At 39.8% G+C, this 19,063-nt stretch overlaps 2 protein-coding genes across 2 annotated transcripts; both read left to right on the forward strand.

The window, feature by feature from the left end:
* Positions 1–3,823: 3,823 nt before the first annotated feature.
* Positions 3,824–6,624, forward strand: LOC138742803 (protocadherin gamma-C5-like). The gene has a single exon (XM_069897739.1). It carries the CDS (start codon positions 3,965–3,967, stop codon positions 6,341–6,343), a length of 2,379 nt encoding a protein of 792 aa, XP_069753840.1. The 5' UTR covers positions 3,824–3,964; the 3' UTR covers positions 6,344–6,624.
* A 6,976-nt stretch (positions 6,625–13,600) lies between these two features.
* Positions 13,601–18,211, forward strand: LOC138743512 (protocadherin gamma-A11-like). The gene is given in 4 exon segments (XM_069899008.1): positions 13,601–14,138; positions 16,354–16,751; positions 16,753–17,966; positions 17,968–18,211. Coding segments are annotated over 4 exon segments (2,376 nt in total). The 5' UTR covers positions 13,601–13,618.
* The last annotated feature ends 852 nt before the right edge of the window (positions 18,212–19,063 follow it).

The raw sequence follows: 19,063 nt of genomic DNA on the forward strand, positions 1-19,063 counted from the left end.
AATCCTCACTTGAGGTTTCCTGTCAAATAAATGCTTTATTGTACCCTGAGCCATTTCTAAATTCTCTTAAGCCAAAGTCCACACTTTTTGTAACTGATCTTTAACTTTAGAAACATAATCCAGCAAGTAAAACTGTACATCCTCATTAACCCAATGGTTTTTAACCACATTAAAGGCCCTCTAACCTGAAGTCAAACCCATCTCGCTAACATTCCCAATTAAAAAGATTTTTTGATCCAAAGAAAATTTTATTTTCAAAATATTTTGTAAACAATCTCTTACTCTATAGCAAAAAACACTAAAGTTGTCACAAGGCCATAATGAGTGTAAAAACGTACCTCTCTGATCATTTCACCGAAAGCACAGATCTGAAACACTCTGCTGATATCTTTTCAAAATATCTGGGGTCAAGAATATTTGATGTATAAATTATAAATTACCAGTCTATACCTAACATTTACTAAATTTGTCATACTATCTCTACAAATACTCCTCCCATTATTATTTTCAAATTTAACCATCAAATCCTTCTCCCATATAAGTGGTGATTTATGCAACTCAATCTTAGGCATTTTCCGCTGCAGTAATGACGTCCTGTTTTGTGGAAACTGCGAAAATGTTTGGCCTGGAATTCAGCCTAAAGAAAACTGGGGACCTCCATCAGCCAGCTCCCCACCATGACTACCAGCCCCCCACATCTCCATCGGGCAGACAGAACACAAAACGGTCAACCAGTTTACCTACTGCGACTGCACCATTTCATCTGATGCAAGGATCGACAAAGAGATAGACAACAGACTCGCCAAGGCAAATATCGCCTTTGGAAGACTACACAAAAGAATCTGGAAAAACAACCACCTGAAGAAACACACAAAGATCCTCGTGTACAGAGTCGTTGTCATACCCACGCTCCTGTTCGGCTCTGAATCATAGGTCCTCTACCAGCATCACCTACAGCTCCTAGAACACTTCCATCAGTGCTGTCTCTGCTCCATCCTCAACATTTATTGGAATGACTTCATCACCAACATCGAAGTAGTCGTGCTGGCAGAGTCCACAAGCATTGAATCCATACTGCTGAAGACCCAGCTGTGCTGGGAGGGTCACGTATCCAGAACGGAGGACCATCGCCTTCCCAAGATCATGTTATATGGTGAGGTCTCCACTGGTCACCGAGAGAGAGGTGCACCAAAGAAGAGGTACAAGGATTGCTTAAAGAAATCCCGGTGCCTGCCACATTGACCACCGCCAGTGGGCTAATATCTCCTCCAACCATGCATCTTGGCTCTCACAGTTCGGTGGGCAGCAACCTCCTTTGAAGAAGACCGCAGAGCCCACCTCACTGACAAAAGACAAAGGAGGAAAAACCCAACACCCAACCCCAACCAACCAATTTTCCCTTGCAACCGCTGCAACCATGCCTGCCTGTCCCACATCAGATTTGTCAGTCACCAACGAGCCTGCAGCAGACATGGACATACCCCTCCATAAATCTTCATCCGTGAAGCCAAGCCAAAGTAGGAAGGAATGTATACATTTCGGAAATAAAACCCTTCTTCCCTTCATCCCGGACCAACACTTCATTTCAATTCTTTAGGTGAAAACAAATGTCTCTAGAAATAATCAAACAACATTGATTTAATTTCTTTATAAAAAAAGTATGAGTAGGGATTTGCTATTTTGCCTTCAACCTTTCAAATGGTACAAAATGACTAAATTCAAAGTAGTCATTTACCGTTGTAATTCCTTTCCGATTCCTAATTTTAAGAAGGTTATTATCAACCATAAAAGGTTACTTAGTCTGAAACAAAGCTGTATATGTAGACAATTCAAATTAATTAAGAATATTTTTAGATACTCTTCCCAAGTACTTATCAATAAGATAAAATAGGTGCTTTCAAACTGCTAATTAATTTACTATTCCATTTATAGATAAAATAATCTCTTCTATCTTCTCCAATTCTCTTCAATTCTACATCTAGCCAAGTTACAGGACTATCTAAGTCAAACATTCTATTTATAATTTTTAGTTGAGTGGCTTTATAATAATTTTAAAAATTCAGAAGTTGCAAACCACCTAATTCGTATTTCCATGTTAATTTATGCAGAGAAACCATTGCTAATTTTCCCTTCCATAACAATTTCCTAACAATTTCATTGAAATCCCTAAAATTAGTTTTTGGTAAATTAGAAGGTATATTTTGAAAAAAATACTGGTCGAGGAAATATATTCATTTTTATACTGTTCACACTACCCACTAATGTTAACGGTAAATCCTTCCATTTATTTAAATCTTCTTTTATTACAGACATAAATAATAAATAATTTAATTCAAATAATTGATTTTTATCTTTATTCACTTTAATAACTAAATACTTAGAGTGATTTGGCCATTTAAAGTCTCCCCCTCCTTTACAACCAGAATAATCAGCCTCGGACTATGGCATAAGTTCACTGTTATTCCAATTCATTTTATAACCAGATAATTCCCAATATTGTAATAACTTGTTCTGTAACACCTTCAATTACTTTTCGGTTTGTTAAGTGTACTAATATATTATCTGCTAATAAACCAATCTTATAATTCATCAATCCTGATTTAATCCTCTTTATATAACTTTCTTATCTATTAATTGAGGTAAAAATTCCAAAACCAATGCAAACAATGCAGGTGATAAAGAGCACCCCTGACTCGTAGTTCTCTCTAAATTAAAAGATTCAGATAAGACTCAATTTGTCATAAATCTAGTATTGGTTTGTTTATACATTGCCTTAATCCAATTTATAAACATTGATGCAAACCGAATTTTCTCCAATACATTAAATTAAAAAAAGAAAACATTCCACCCTATCAAATGCTTTTTCGGCATCCATCGATAAGACCACTTGAACTTGGATTGCTCCCGAGAAATATTTATTAAACTAATTAATTTAACTACATTATCTGCAAATATCTACCCTTAATAAAACACGTCTGAACAATATGAATCAACTTTGGTAAATACTGTGCCAGTCTATTTGCCAAACTCTTAGTAAAAATTTTATACTCAACATTCAATAATGAAATTGGTCTATCAGAGCCAGGATAGAAAAGGTCTTTATTGTTTTTAAGGATGACTGTAATAATTGCTAGTGAAAATGATTCCAGAACAGATCATGTATCCGAAATCTGTTGTAAAACTTCACTAAACACTGGAAGCACTAAATGTTGGAATTTCTTCTAAAATTCGAGAGAAAACCCATCTTCTCCTGGGGATTTACCATTTGGCATTGAATTCAAAACCGATTTAATTTGTCTCCAAGCAATTGGTTTCTCCAATTGTTCCCTAGTTCCATCATTCAATATTGGTAACTGCAATCTGGTTAAATATTCTCTATTTTATTCACATCTTGTCGTAATTCAGAAGTTTATAGTTTTTTTTAATATAAAATTCTATAATTATTCTATAATTCTATAATTCTATAATTCTATTATTATTTTGAGGCCCATAAGAAACTTACGAATTTTTATTAACAGTATTTATCATTCCTGATGTTTGATCAGATACAAATTGCAACGACAAATCATAATATTTCTGATTAGAAGTTCAAAATAGCCGAAGACGTAACCATTCATTCTGTCGTTTATGGTTGTACAACATTAAACATTTAACAGAATAGTCTAGCTTTAAGAATTGTCGCTGCAGTTATTGAAAAGGACTGACAGCGTCGCTGTCTACCAATGGGAAGCGCTTGTTCCCGGCTGGATCCATTCCCCGCCCACACCCCTGCACAAAATAGAGGAGTGGACCAGAAGGCGAGCAGTGCCCGAGTTTAGATCGTGGAGTCGGACGGAGGTGGATAAATCACTTGCTGTTTCGATTCGATATTTAGAGTATTCACATTCACATTATTTTGGTCAGAACCATTTTTCGGATTAATCGAGTCGAGGCCTGGATTTGCAAAATAATTCACTGCGGAACAATGGCGTACCCACTGTGGTTTGCCTTCAATCTGCTTGCATGCGCGTTTCTGACATGTATACCAGATTTAATTACTGGCCAAATTCGTTATTCAATTCACGAGGAATTGGAAGAAGGGGCATTTGTAGGGAATATCGCTCAGGATTTGGGACTGAATGTCCGGCAATTGTCCACTCGCAAATTACGCCTGGCCCCTGTCGCCGGTGGACGGTACATGAAGGTTAGTTTGGACAATGGGCTTTTGTCTATTCGTGAAAGAATCGACCGGGAACATATTTGTGGACAGGCAGTTGTGTGTATTTTACCTTTCGAAACCACTCTGGAAAATCCTTTGGAGGTTCATCGCGGCGAACTGGAGATTCTTGATGTAAATGACAATTCCCCGGTTTTCCGCGACGGCAGCATTTCTTTGAAGATGTCCGAAGCAATTACACCTGGAATACGCTTCCGCCTCGAGGGCGCAGAAGATCAGGATATTGGGATAAATACTGTCGCCGGCTACACAATCAGTTCCAGTGAGTACTTCAGTCTAAAAACGCAGCTCACCGATGACCGTGTTATAAGTGCAGAGTTGGTATTAGAGAGATATTTGGATCGAGAGCGGCAATCATCGTTTCAGTTGTTGCTTACGGCCACTGACGGTGGGATTCCTCAAAGGTCCGGTACGGCTCAGATTCTCATTACAATACTGGACATCAATGATAATCCACCTATATTCGAGCATGATGTCTACAAAGGCAGCCTCAGTGAAAACGCACTGCCAGGTACCTCAGTGTTGAAAGTTAATGCAAACGATTTGGACGAGGGGGTGAATGCTGAGATAACGTATTCTTTCAGTGATCGAACCATGAGACAAATACGTGATATATTAATCATAGACCCAGATACAGGAGAGATTCGGCTAGAAGGACCGCTGGATTTTGAAGAAGCAAACACCTATTCGCTCGACGTTCAAGCTGTGGACCACGGTTTCCCTGCGATTACAGGATACTCAAAAGTGCTGATCAAGGTAATTGATGTGAACGACAACGCCCCCGATATAACATTGACATCAACATTTAACAAAATCACGGAAGATGCTCCTCCAGGAACATTCATAACCTTGATCAATGTCATCGATCGCGATTCTGGAGAAAATGGTCGAGTTCGGTGTGCAATACCGAAGAACATCCCTTTCAGGCTACAAACATCATCTGACCATTATAAACTAATTTCTAGTGAAGCGTTGGACCGTGAGGCGATCTCTGAGTACAAGATTCCTGTTTCAGCCTGGGACCAGGGATCTCCTTCACTGTCAACAAATAAAACCATCCATGTCACAATTTCCGATGTAAATGATAATGCCCCACAGTTTACGGAGCCTTCCTACAACATTTATGTGATGGAAAACAACAGCCCTGGTGTTTCTATATTCGCGGTTACAGCGTCCGATCCTGATTTGGACCAGAATTCGTATGTTTCATATTCTCTTCTGACCAATCAAATGGGAGACTTGCCAGTGTCCAGTTATATCAGCATTAACTCGATGAACGGTACCATTTACGCGCTGCGCCCATTTGACTACGAGAAATTAAAGACCTTCCAGATCCAGGTTCAAGCCCGTGACGCTGGAGTGCCCCCGCTGAGCAGCAGCGCTGCGGTTAATGTAATAATCCTGGATCAAAATGACAACGCGCCGGTAATTGTTTCACCTTCAGCACCGGGTGGATCAGCAGCAGTGGATTTCATGCCCCATTTAGCGAGTCAAGGCTACCTGGTGACCAGGGTAATGGCTACAGATGCAGATTCCGGGCAGAACGCACGGCTGTCATATCAGATGCTCAAATCGACTGATTCTACCTTGTTCAACGTTGGACGAAACTCCGGTGAAATCAGAACGGCTCGCAATATTTTGCAGTCAGATAGCAGCTCACAGACTTTGGTGATATTGGTGAAGGACAACGGGCAGCCAAGCCTCTCGAACACGGTTACAATTCACATTACAGCTTTGGAGAACATCACCGAAAAAATAAGCGAAAGTAGTAAATTAGTGAAGAATCCGGAATACGTTTCCAATCGAAATCTTTATTTGATCGTCATTTTCGGTTGCACGTCCATTGCCTTTCTGTTGATCATCGTTCTGTTGATTGGCATCAAGTGTAAGCAGGACCGAACTGTCATCCAGGAGTACAATTACCCCAGTTATTGTTACAAAGGTGGAGATTCGCGCGTCACGTTGAACCGGGGAGCTGCAATGGAGGAAACTTTGCGCTATCCCGGGACTGGCCAGGTAATCCGCGTGCCAGAAATGAATCAATATTCTGTCTGCCTGTCCCCGGAATCAGCGAAAAGTGATTTTCTCTTCTTGAAGCCATGCGACGTTCCCACCTCTCAAGCCTAATGCTAAATTACCATGATGTTCCACATCATTCATTTGCCATAATGCCCAGCTTAATTGCAATAATTTCTTTTGTTATCAAGGAATGTTAGTTATTGCAATTGAAGTTTTTAAGAAAGTATCCACAGGCGTAAAATAGTTTCCTTCTAATTTAAACTTCCGTTCAGTTGTAATGGTCTAAAATAAAAGTGTGAGAAATTTAGAATCCAATATTTTAAGATTATCATCTGTTAATTTTGAATGAAATTCTAACGCTCCGTCAATTAAAGACGCAATCAACTGGTTTTTATCGGAATGATTATGTAATGAAATTTGATGTGTGGATCGAGTTATGTGTTTTAACATTAATAATTGAAAATGCGATCAATATAGAAATATGGTTTCATACGATCCACACGAATGTCAAAATTGAAGACACAAATATAGGATCAAAGGTAGATTCCTGAAACTCTAACTTAAAACTAGAACCTGCAGGAAACACTCAAGATGTCCTTCTACCCTTTGCAGGTGAAAATAACTCGTTCCAACAGTATGCCTTCTCCATCATAGATATCACTCGCCTCCCTTTTTAAAAATTCCATAGAAAAATTTATGGATTCTCTTTTCTTCCATCAATCCTTCCCATCCTTCAGCGCTTTCCCTTCGACCTGTAGGAAATGCAATGTGAGTCCTTTTAAAACAAAAATATTTGCTTGCCTCTACTCAGCAAGTTTTCAGATGAAACTTTGTCGACAGCGAATAAAGTTTTCAGAACTTGCAGAGGGATCAGGACCAGCTGAAAGTATGGGGTGAAATTGGCAGATGGCATTTCATGCAGAGAAGTTTGAGATGTTGCTTCTTGGAAGGACAAACCAAGATAGGAAACATTCGTTCTGTGTTCTATAGACGCAAAGCTTATTGTAAAGTACAACATAGAACACGACAGCTTAGTACAGACTCTTCGGCCCTCGATCTAGCACTAACCCATATATTCTTCAAATTATGCACTCAAACCACCCTACCCCATCAACCTCTAATTTACTCTCATTCATGTGCGTGTTGTAGAGTCTCTAAATGCCCCTAATTTTTCCGCCTCTCCCACCGTCCCTCGCAAGGCATTCCAGGCACCCATAAATATCTGCAGAATACACGTAGCCCTGATATTTCCCCTGAACCTCCCTCTTTTCACGTTTTGCCTACGTCTTCTGCTGTTTGTTATTCCTGCTCTGGGAAATAGGTGGTGGCTGCCCATTGTATCTAAGCCTCTCATTCATACAAATGTCTACCATGTGTCCTCCCATCCTTGTATTCTACAGAGATAAAATTCCTTGTTTGATTAGCCTTGCTTCATAAGACATGTTTTCCAATCCAAGCCACATAAGTTCTAAAATATTAATACCTGAAATTTGAAAGTGGTCTTATCAGGCAAGAATAGATTCGGTACTCTGGTATTCACTGTAGATGAAAAGGGCGAGAGGGACCTTGCATGAGTTACTGTCCCAGAGGATTCTAAAACACAGCAGCAATAGAGATTCATCAAGCCAAGTGTTTACTTAAACAAACATTTGTTTTAATTTTCTTTGAACATAAAAACAGGATCAAACTTTAACTTATTACTATTAAATTAACTTAACCTGACATAATCTCCTTACGTTTCTAAATCACGTGCAAGTAATGTGCATATTCTCAGAAAAGTTATTTGATTCACATTCCAATCTTACTTCTCACTCCTTTAGGTTCACTTGTATCAAGCAATTCTCATACTGTGCACAGAATGTAACATTTCTGAATTTTCACCGGGCGCTAGTGAAAAGGTAAATGGTTACTTCTCAGGAAGTGTTTAGATGGATTCAGAGAGAGATTTGATGCTCGATGAACTGATTTCCCACGATCAGTAATTCAGTATCTTCCAAATGATAATCTTTTCTTCCAGGTTATCCCTTATTTCAGGATAAATATTCTAGCCAGCCATATCCTGTTGAAACGACTACAGGGGGTTTTCAAATGGTTCAATTCAGAAACTACAAACCATATTAAAAATGGGGTTTCAAACAAGCTTCCTAAAGCCACTTGTTCTCTCTCTCTCTCTCTCTCTCTCTCTCTCTCTCTCTCTCTCTCTCTCTCTCTCTCTCTCTCTCTCTCTCTCTCTCTCTCTCTCTCTCTCTCTCTCTCTCTATCACTCTCTATAAACATGGTATAACAATGTATCCCAATGTTGAGAGTTTATATTTCTTTACCTGTTCAATTTTAATTTCTTGACAAACAATCTGCTATTACATTTATTTGTACCTTAGATATTATTAATTTGCAGATTATATTCTTGCAAAACTAAACACCATTTTAACAATCTTCTGCATTTATTCTTCGTTTTATTAAAAAACACCAGAGTGCTGTGTCCAGTAAATATCCTAAATGGTTCATGAGTGGTACCCAGATACACATCAACATTCTACACAGCACGTATTATAGATAACAGTTCCTTTCCAATACTAGAATAGTTCCTTTGATGAACATTGAAATTCTTCGAAACGTAGGCAATGGTAAGGCCAATTTTATGATTTTGTAATAAAATTATACCTGGTTCTCCCTCACTGGCATCTACTTGTAAAGAAAAAGCTGGAGATTTTAAAAGTGGGCAATGGCATAGCATCTCCTTTAAATTTTCTAAAATTCTCTAACAAACTTTCGTCCACACGAATTTCTCCCATTTTTTCAAAACATTGGTTGAATGAATGTTAACGTCAGTAAACGTTTTATAAAATATCCTAGAATTTTAAAGTTACTCAGTGCTTTCTTGCCCTTGGGAATAGGACATTCAGAAATTGCATACACTTAGTTTGAATAGGTGCAACTTTGCCACGACCCGCTACATGAGCTAAGTACGTCAGTAGCACGTTCTATTACACTTTGAGGTAAACTGACAGTTAAGCTTCCTTTGGATAATCATGCAAATAATTTGTCCATTTCTCTCAGGCGTTCTTCCCTTGTGCCACTTTTTGTGACAAAGTTATCAAAATAAGCATCTGTATGTGTCAAAATTTTGATTCCCGTATTTATCATCCTTGGGATGTTGCACGGACATATTCCATGCCATAAGGTATCAAATTATATTCATATAAACCAGATGGTGTCACAAATGCAGAAATAATCCTTCCTCTATCTGTTAGTGCCACACACCAGTAAACTTTCACAAATCCACTTTAGTAATAAATTTAGCTTTCCCAATTTTATTAATATAATCATAATTTTTAGGAATAGGACAAGTATCCGCTTTAGTTACTGAATTAACTTCCTTATAACCTGTCCCAGAACACAAGGAAAACTCCAATCTGAGTTTGAAGGTCTAATAATAAAATTTCTCAAGATATATTTCACTTCTTAATCGATGATTTTACTCTTCTGAATGTTTATTCTATGTGGGTGTTCGTTTATTGGACTTGCTTCTCCAACATCCACATCATAACGAATCACTGACGTCCTTTTAGGCACATCAGGAAACAAATTTGCAATTTTCGAAAGTAAATACTTTAATGCTTCTGTTCTTCAGATTTAAGATTTTCCTTCAGATTTTCCAAAATTGTTGAGTTAGACAGGCGCACAGGAACTAGGGTTTTTTAAGGTTACTCTCGAAAGATTCTGATGCTTAATCGCATTAACCTAACTTCTTCAACACTGCCAACAACTAACACCTCTGATATAAACTGTTCCCTACTACCTTTACCTCATAATAATGTTTGAACATATTTATTTGTCACACCTCAGTTTTATTCCTCCTATCAGGAGTGTTAACATCATTCATTTTCTATTGCACTTCACATGGTCCAGAAAATTGCGCACTCAGGGGATTGTCATTTGTTAGGAACAAAATTAACAATTTACTTTTTGTATTAAAAATCCTCACTTGTGCTTTCCTGTAAAATAAACGCTTCATTGTACTGTGAGCCATTTCTAATTCTCTTAAGCCAAATTTCACACTTTTTGTAACTGATCTTTAAATTTAGAAACATAATCCAGCAAGTAAAACTGTACATCCTCATGAACCCACCGTTTTTTAATAACACTAAAGGTCCTCTAATCTGAAGTCAAACCCATCTCGCTAACAATCCCAATTAAAAAGATTTTTTGATCCAAAGAAAATGTTATTTTCAAAATATTTTGTAAACTATCTCTTACTCTATAGCAAAAAACACTAACGTTATCACAAGGCCCCTAATGAGTGTAAAAACGTACCTCTCTGATCATTTCACCGAAAGCACAGATCTGAAGCACTCTGCTGATATCTTTTCAAACGTTCTGGGGTAAAGAATATTTGATGTATATAATTATCAATTACCAGTTTATACCTAATATTTACTAATTTTATCATACTATCTCTACAAATATTCATCCCATGATCATTTTCAAATTTAACCACCAAATTCTTCTCCCATTTAAATCGGGATTTATGCAACTCAATCTTAGGCATTTACTGCTGCAGTAATGTATATGTTTCAGAAATAAAACCCTTCTTCCGTCCATCCTGGACCAACACTTCATTTCGATTCTTCAGGTAAAAGCAAATCTCTCCCGAAATAATCAAACAACATTGATTTAATTTGTTTATAACAAAAAAAAGGTGTGAATAGGGATTTGATATTTTTCCTTCAACCTTTCAAATGGTACAAAATGATTCAATTCAAAGCAGTCATTTACCATTGTAATTCCTTTCTGATTCCAAATCTTAAAAAGGTTATTATGAACCATAAACCATAAAAGGTTATTTATTCTGAAACAGAAGTGTATATCTTGATTAACTTGATTCAACTTGATTAACAACATTTTTACATATTATTCCCAAATACATATTCTTTTTTTTGGCTTGGCTCAAAAACGAATATTTATGGAGGGGAATGTCCACGTATGCTGCAGGCTCATTGGTGACTGACAAGTCCGATGTGGGACAGGCAGGCACGGTTGCAATGGTTGCAAGGGAAAATTGGATGGTTGGGGTTGGGTGTTGGGTTTTTTCTCCTTTGTCTTTTGTCAGTGAGGTGGGCTCTGCGGTCTTCGTCAAAGGAGGTTGATGGCTGCCAAACTGTGAGGCACCAAGATGCACGGTTGGAGGCGATATCAGCCCACTGGCGGTGGTCAATGTGGCAGGCACCAAGAGAGTTCTTTAAGCAGTCCTTGTACCTCTTCTTTGGTGCACCTCTGTGTGGTGGCCAGTGGAGAGCTGGCCATAGAACACGATATATTAATGAGATAAAATAGGTGCCTTCTAACTGCTAATTAATTTACCATTCCATTTATAGATAAAATAATCTCTTCCATCTTCTCCAATTCTCTTCAATTCTACATCTAGCCAATAACAGGACTAACTAAGTCAAACGTTCTATTTATAATTTTTAATTGAGTGGCTTTATAATAATTTTAAAAATTCAGTAGTTGCAAAACACCTAACTCATATTTCTATGTTAATCTATGCATAGAAACCGTTGCTAATTTTCCCTTCCATTAAAAAGGTCGAAACCATTGCAATCAGATCCCTAAAATAACTTTTTGGTACATTACAAGGAATATTTTGAAAAACAAAATACTGGTCTAGGAAATATATTCATTTTTATACAGTTCACACTACCCACTAATGTTAAAGGTAAATCCTTCGATTTGTTTCAATCTTCTTTTATTACGGACATTAATAACAAATAATTTAATTCAAATAATTGATTTTATCTTTTTTCACTTTAATAACTAAATACTTAGTGTGATTTGACCATTTAAAGTCTCCCCCTCCTTTACAACCAGAATAATCAGCCTCAGACAATGGCATAAGTTCACTCTTATTCGAATTCACTTTATAACCAGATAATTCCCCATATTGCAATAACTTGTTCTGTAACACCTTCAATGACTTTTGAGTCTGTTAAGTGTACTAATATATCATCTGCAAATAAACTAATCTTACAACCATCAATCCTGATTGAATCCTGTTTATATAACTTTCCTGTCTTATTAATTTAGCTAAAGAATCAAACACCAATGCAAACAATACAGGTGATAAAGAGCACCCCTGACTCATAGATCTCTCCAAATTAAAAGATTCAGATAAGACTCAATTTGTCATAACTCTAGCATTGGGTTGTTTATATATTGCCTCAATCCAATGAATAAACATTGATGCAAACCGAAATTTCTCCAATATTTTAAATTAAAAAAATAAAACATTCCACCCTATCAAATGCTTTTTCGGCATCCAATGATAAGACCACTTGAACTTGGATTGCTCCCAAGAAATATTTACTAAACTAATTTAACTACATTATCTGCAAATATCTACCCTTAATAAAACAAGTCTGAACAATATGATCAACTTTGGTAAATACTGTGCCAGTCTATTTGCCAAAATCTTAGTCAAACTTTTATACTCAACATTCAATAATGAAATTGGTCTATAAGAGCCAGGATGCAAAAGGTTTTTTTTAAATCTTTTTTTAAGGATGATTGTTATAATTGTTTGTGAAATTATTTCGTCACAGATCATGTATCTGAAATTTGTTGTAAATCTTCACCAAACACTGGAAGCACTAAATGTTGGAATTTATTTTAAAATTCCAGAATAAACCCATCTTCTCCTGGAGATTTACCATTTGGCATTGAATTCAAAACTGATTTAATTTCTCTCGAAACAATTGGTTTCTTCAATTTTTCCATAGTTTAATCATTCAATATTGGTAACTTGAATCTGATTTAAAAATTCTCTATTTTGTTCTCATCTTCTCATACTTCAGAAGTATGTAGTTTTTAATATAAAATTATTTAAATTATTTGTTAATATTTTGAGGTCCATAAGAAACTTCCGAATTTTTATTAACTGCTTTTATCATTCTAGATATTTGCTTAGATATAAATTGCAAAGCCAAATCATAATATTTCTGATTAGAACTTTATAATAGCCTAAGGCGTAACCATTCATTTTGTCGTTTATGGCTGTACAACATTAAACATTTAACAACATAGTCTAGCTTTAAGAATTGTCGCTGCAGTTATTGAAAAGGACTGACAGCGTCGCTGTCTACCAATGGAAAGCTCTTATTGTTGGATGGATCCATTCCCCGCCCACACCTCTGCACAAAATAGAGGAGTCGACCAGAAGGCGAGCAGAGCTCAAGTTTAGATCGTGGAATCGGACGGAGGTGGATAAATCACTTGCTGTTTCGATTCGACATTTAGAGTATTGACATTCACATTATTTTGGTCAGAACCATTTTTCGGATTAATCGAGTCGAGGCCTGGATTTGCAAAATAATTCACTGCGGAACAATGGCGTACCCACTGTGGTTTGCCTTCAATCTGCTTGCATGCGCGTTTCTGACATGTATACCAGATTTAATTACTGGCCAAATTCGTTATTCAATTCACGAGGAATTGGAAGAAGGGGCATTTGTCGGGAATATCGCTCAGGATTTGGGACTGAATGTCCGGCAATTGTCCACTCGCAAATTACGCCTGGCCCCTGTCGCCGGTGGACGGTACATGAAGGTTAGTTTGGATAATGGGCTTTTGTCTATTCGTGAAAGAATCGACCGGGAACATATTTGTGGACAGGCAGTTGTGTGTATTTTACCTTTCGAAACCACACTGGAAAATCCCTTGGAGGTTCATCGCGGCGAACTGGAGATTCTTGATGTAAATGACAATTCCCCGGTTTTCCGCGACGGCAGCTTTTCTTTGAAGATGTCCGAAGCAATTACACCTGGAATACGCTTCCGCCTCGAGGGCGCAGAAGATCAGGATATTGGGATAAATACTGTCGCCGGCGACACAATCAATTCCAGTGAGTCTTCTTTTCTTCTTTGGCTTGGCTTCGCGGACGAAGATTTATGGAAGGGGTAAAAAGTCCACGTCAACTGCAGGCTCGTTTGTGGCTGACCAGTCCGATGCGGGACAGGCAGACACGATTGCAGCGGTTGCAAGGGAAAATTGGTTGGTTGGGGTTGGGTGTTGGGTTTTTCCTCCTTTGCCTTTTGTCAGTGAGGTGGGCTCTGCGGTCTTCTTCAAAGGAGGCTGCTGCCCGCCAAACTGTGAGGCGCCAAGATGCACGGTTTGAGGCGTTATCAGCCCACTGGCGGTGGTCAATGTGGCAGGCACCAAGAGATTTCTTTAGGCAGTCCTTGTACCTTTTCTTTGGTGCACCTCTGTCACGGTGGCCAGTGGAGAGCTCGCCATATAATACGATCTTGGGAAGGCGATGGTCCTCCATTCTGGAGACGTGACCCATCCAGCGCAGCTGGATCTTCAGCAGCGTGGACTCGATGCTGTCGACCTCTGCCATCTCGAGTACCTCGACGTTAGGGGTGTGAGCGCTCCAATGGATGTTGAGGATGGAGCGGAGACAACGCTGGTGGAAGCGTTCTAGGAGCCGTAGGTGGTGCCGGTAGAGGACCCATGATTCGGAGCCGAACAGGAGTGTGGGTATGACAACGGCTCTGTATACGCTTATCTTTGTGAGGTTTTTCAGTTGGTTGTTTTTCCAGACTCTTTTGTGTAGTCTTCCAAAGGCGCTATTTGCCTTGGCGAGTCTGTTGTCTATCTCATTGTCGATCCTTGCATCTGATGAAATGGTGCAGCCGAGATAGGTAAACTGGTTGACCGTTTTGAGTTTTGTGTGCCCGATGGAGATGTGGGGGGGCTGGTAGTCATGGTGGGGAGCTGGCTGATGGAGGACCTCAGTTTTCTTCAGGCTGACTTCCAGGCCAAACATTTTGGCAGTTTCCGCAAAGCAGGACGTCAAGCGCTGAAGAGCTGGCTCTGAATGGGCAACTAAAGCGGCATCATCTGCAAAGAGTAGTTCACGGACAAGTTTCTCTTGTGTCTTGGTGTGAGCTTGTAGGCGCCTCAGATTGAAGAGACTGCCATCCGTGCGGTACCGGATGTAAACAGCGTCTTCATTGTTGGGGTCTTTCATGGCTTGGTTCAGCATCATGCTGAAGAAGATTGAAAAGAGGGTTGGTGCGAGAACACAGCCTTGCTTCACGCCATTGTTAATGGAGAAGGGTTCAGAGAGCTCATTGCTGTATCTGACCCGACCTTGTTGGTTTTCGTGCAGTTGGATAATCATGTTGAGGAACTTTGGGGGACATCCGATGCGCTCTAGTATTTGCCAAAGCCCTTTCCTGCTCACGGTGTCGAAGGCTTTGGTGAGGTCAACAAAGGTAATGTAGAGTCCTTTGTTTTGTTCTCTGCACTTTTCTTGGAGCTGTCTGAGGGCAAAGACCATGTCAGTGGTTCCTCTGTTTGCGCGAAAGCCGCACTGTGATTCTGGGAGAATATTCTCAGCGACACTAGGTATTATTCTATTTAGTAGAATCCTAGCGAAGATTTTGCCTGCAATGGAGAGCAACGTGATTCCCCTGTAGTTTGAGCAGTCTGATTTCTCGCCTTTGTTTTTGTACAGGGTGATGATGGTGGCATCACGAAGATCCTGAGGCAGTTTACCTTGGTCCCAACAAAGCTTGAAAAACTCATGCAGTTTGGCATGCAGAGTTTTGCCGCCAGCCTTCCAGACTTCTGGGGGGATTCCATCCATACCTGCTGCTTTGCCACTTTTCAGTTGTTCGATTGCCTTATATGTCTCATCCAGGGTGGGAACCTCATCCAGCTCTAGCCTTAGGGGCTGTTGAGGGAGCTGGAGCAGGGCGGAATCTTGGACTGAGCGGTTGGTACTGAAAAGAGATTGGAAGTGTTCTGACCATCGGTTGAGGATGGAGATCTTGTCGCTGAGGAGGACTTTGCCGTCTGAGCTGCGCAGCGGGCTTTGGACTTGGGGTGAGGGGCCGTACACAGCCTTTAGAGCCTCGTAGAAACCCCTGAAGTCGCCAATGTCCGCGCTGAGCTGTGTTCGTTTGGCGAGGCTAGTCCACCACTCATTTTGGATCTCCCGGAGTTTGCGCTGAAGATGGCTGCATGCGCGACGGAAGGCTTGTTTCTTCTCTGGACAGGACGGCTTTGTAAGGTGAGCCTGGTGGGCAGCTCGCTTCTTTGCCAGCAGCTCCTGGATTTCAGTCTAAAAACGCAGCTCAACGATGACCGTGTTATAAGTGCAGAGTTGGTGTTAGAGAAATCTTTGGACCGAGAGCGGCAATCATCGTTTCATTTGTTGCTTACGGCCACTGACGGTGGGATTCCTCAAAGGTCCGGTACCGCTCAGATTCTCATTACAAGACTGGACATCAATGATAATCCACCTATATTCGAGCATGATGCCTACAAAGGCAGCCTCAGTGAAAACGCACTGCCAGGTACCTCAGTGTTGAAAGTTAATGCAAACGATTTGGACGAGGGGGTGAATGCTGAGATAACATATTCTTTCAGTGATCGTACCCTGAGACGAATACGTGATATATTCATCATAGACCCAGATACAGGAGAGATTCGGCTCGAAGGACGGCTGGATTTTTGAAGAAGCAAACACCTATTCGCTCGATGTTCAAGCTGTGGACCACGGTATCCCTGCGATTACAGGATACTCAAAAGTGCTGATCAAGGTAATTGATGTGAACGACAACGCCCCCGAGATAACATTGACATCAACATTTAACAAAATCACGGAAGATGCTCCTCCAGGAACATTCATAACCTTGATCAATGTTATCGATCGCGATTCTGGAGAAAATGGTCGAGTTCGGTGTGAAACACCGAAGAACATCCCTTTCAAGCTTCAAACATCATCTGACAAATTTAAACTAATTTCTAGTGAAGCGTTGGACCGTGAGGCGATCTCTGAGTACAAGATTCCTGTTTCAGCCTGGGAGAAGGGATCCCCTTCACTGTCAACAAATAAAACCATCCATGTCACAATTTCCGATGTAAATGATAACGCCCCACAGTTTACGGAGCCTTCCTACAACATTTATGTGATAGAAAACAACGGCCCTGGTGTTTCTATATTCGCGGTTACAGCGTTCGATCCTGATTTGGACCAGAATTCCTATGTTTCATACTCTCTTCTGGCCAATCATATGGGAGACTTGCCAGTGTCCAGTTATATCAGCATTAACTCGATGAACGGTACCATTTACGCGCTGCGCCCATTCGATTACGAGAAATTAAAGACCTTCCAGATCCAGGTTCAAGCCCGTGACGCCTGTGTGCCCCCGCTGAGCAGCAGCGCTGCGGTAAATGTGATCATCCTGGATCAAAATGACAACGCGCCGGTAATTGTTTCACCTTCACCATCGGGTGGATGAGAAGCAGTGGAGATTGTGCCCCATTTAGCGAGTCAATGCTACCTGGTGACCAGGGTAATGGCTACAGATGCAGATTCCGGGCAGAACGCACGGCTGTCATATCAGATGCTCAAATCGTCTGATTCTAGCTTGTTCAACGTTGGACGAAACTCCGGTGAAATCAGAACTGCTCGCAATATTTTGCAGTCAGATAGCAGCTCACAGACTTTGGTGATATTGGTGATGGACAACGGGCAGCCAAGCCTCTCAAACACGGTTACAATTCACATTACAGCTGTGGAGAACATCACCGAAAAAATAAGGGAAAGTAGTAAATTAGTGAAGAATCCGGAATACGTTACCAATCGAAATCTTTATTTGATCGTCATTTTCGGTTGCACGTCCATTGCCTTTCTGTTGATCATCGTTCTGTTGATTGGCATCGTGTAAGCAGGACAGAACTGTCATCCAGGAGTACAATTACCCCAGTTATTGTTACAAAGGCGGAGATTCGCGCGTCACGTTGAACCGGGGAGCTGCAATGGAGGAAACTTTGCTCTATCCCGGGACTGGCCAGGTAATCCGCGTGCCAGAATTGAATCAATATTCTGTCTGCCTGTCCCCAGAATCAGCGAAAAGTGACTTTCTCTTCTTGAAGCCATGCGACGTTCCCACCTCTAAAGCCTAATTCTCAATTACCATGATGTTCCACATCATTCATTTATCATGATGCCCAGCTTAATTGCAATAATTTCTTTTGTTATCAAGGAATGTTAGTTATTGCAATTGAAGTTTTTAATAAAGTATCCACAGGCGTAAAATAGTTTCGCTCTAATTTAAACTTCTGTTCAGTTGTAATGGTCTAAAATAAAAGTGTGAGAAATTTAGAATCCAATATTTTAAGATTATCATCTGTTAATTTTGAATGAAATTCTAACGCTCCGTCAATTAACGAGGCATTCAACTGGTTGTTATCGGAATGATTATGCCATGAAATTTGATATCTGGATCGAGTTATGTGTTTTAATATTAATAATTGAAAATGCGATCAATATAGAAATATGGTTGCATACGTTCCACACGAATGTTAAAATTGAGGGCACAAATATGGGATAAAAGGTAGAATCCTGAAACTTCAATTTACAGCTAGAACCTGCAGGAAAAATTCAAGATGTCCTGATGCCCATTGCAGGGGAAAATAACTCGTTCCATGAGTATATCTTCTCCATCACAAATATTACTCGCGTCCGTTTCTAAAAATTCTAAAGGACAATTTATTGATTTTTTTTTCTTTTTTTCCATCAACCTCTCCTCATCCTTCCTTGCTTCTGCTCAGAGACATAAATATCTTTCAATGTAAACCATGGTATGCGTGCAGTTATTACAATGTATTTTACGGTCATCATCACAAGATCACAAGATAAAGGAACGGAAGTAGTCCATTCGGCCCATCGGTCTTCTCCGCAATCCACCCTGAGCTTACCATTGTCACATCTAGTTATAAATTCCGGCTTTTTCTCCATATACCTTGATGCCCCAG

This window comes from Narcine bancroftii, chromosome 9, assembly GCF_036971445.1.
Source record: "Narcine bancroftii isolate sNarBan1 chromosome 9, sNarBan1.hap1, whole genome shotgun sequence".
Lineage (NCBI taxonomy): Eukaryota > Metazoa > Chordata > Chondrichthyes > Torpediniformes > Narcinidae > Narcine > Narcine bancroftii.

Bases quoted from the DNA above. Each gene is read 5' to 3' on its own strand.
- LOC138742803 (XM_069897739.1), top strand. From the start codon at position 3,965: ATGGCGTACCCACTGTGGTTTGCCTTCAATCTGCTTGCATGCGCGTTT.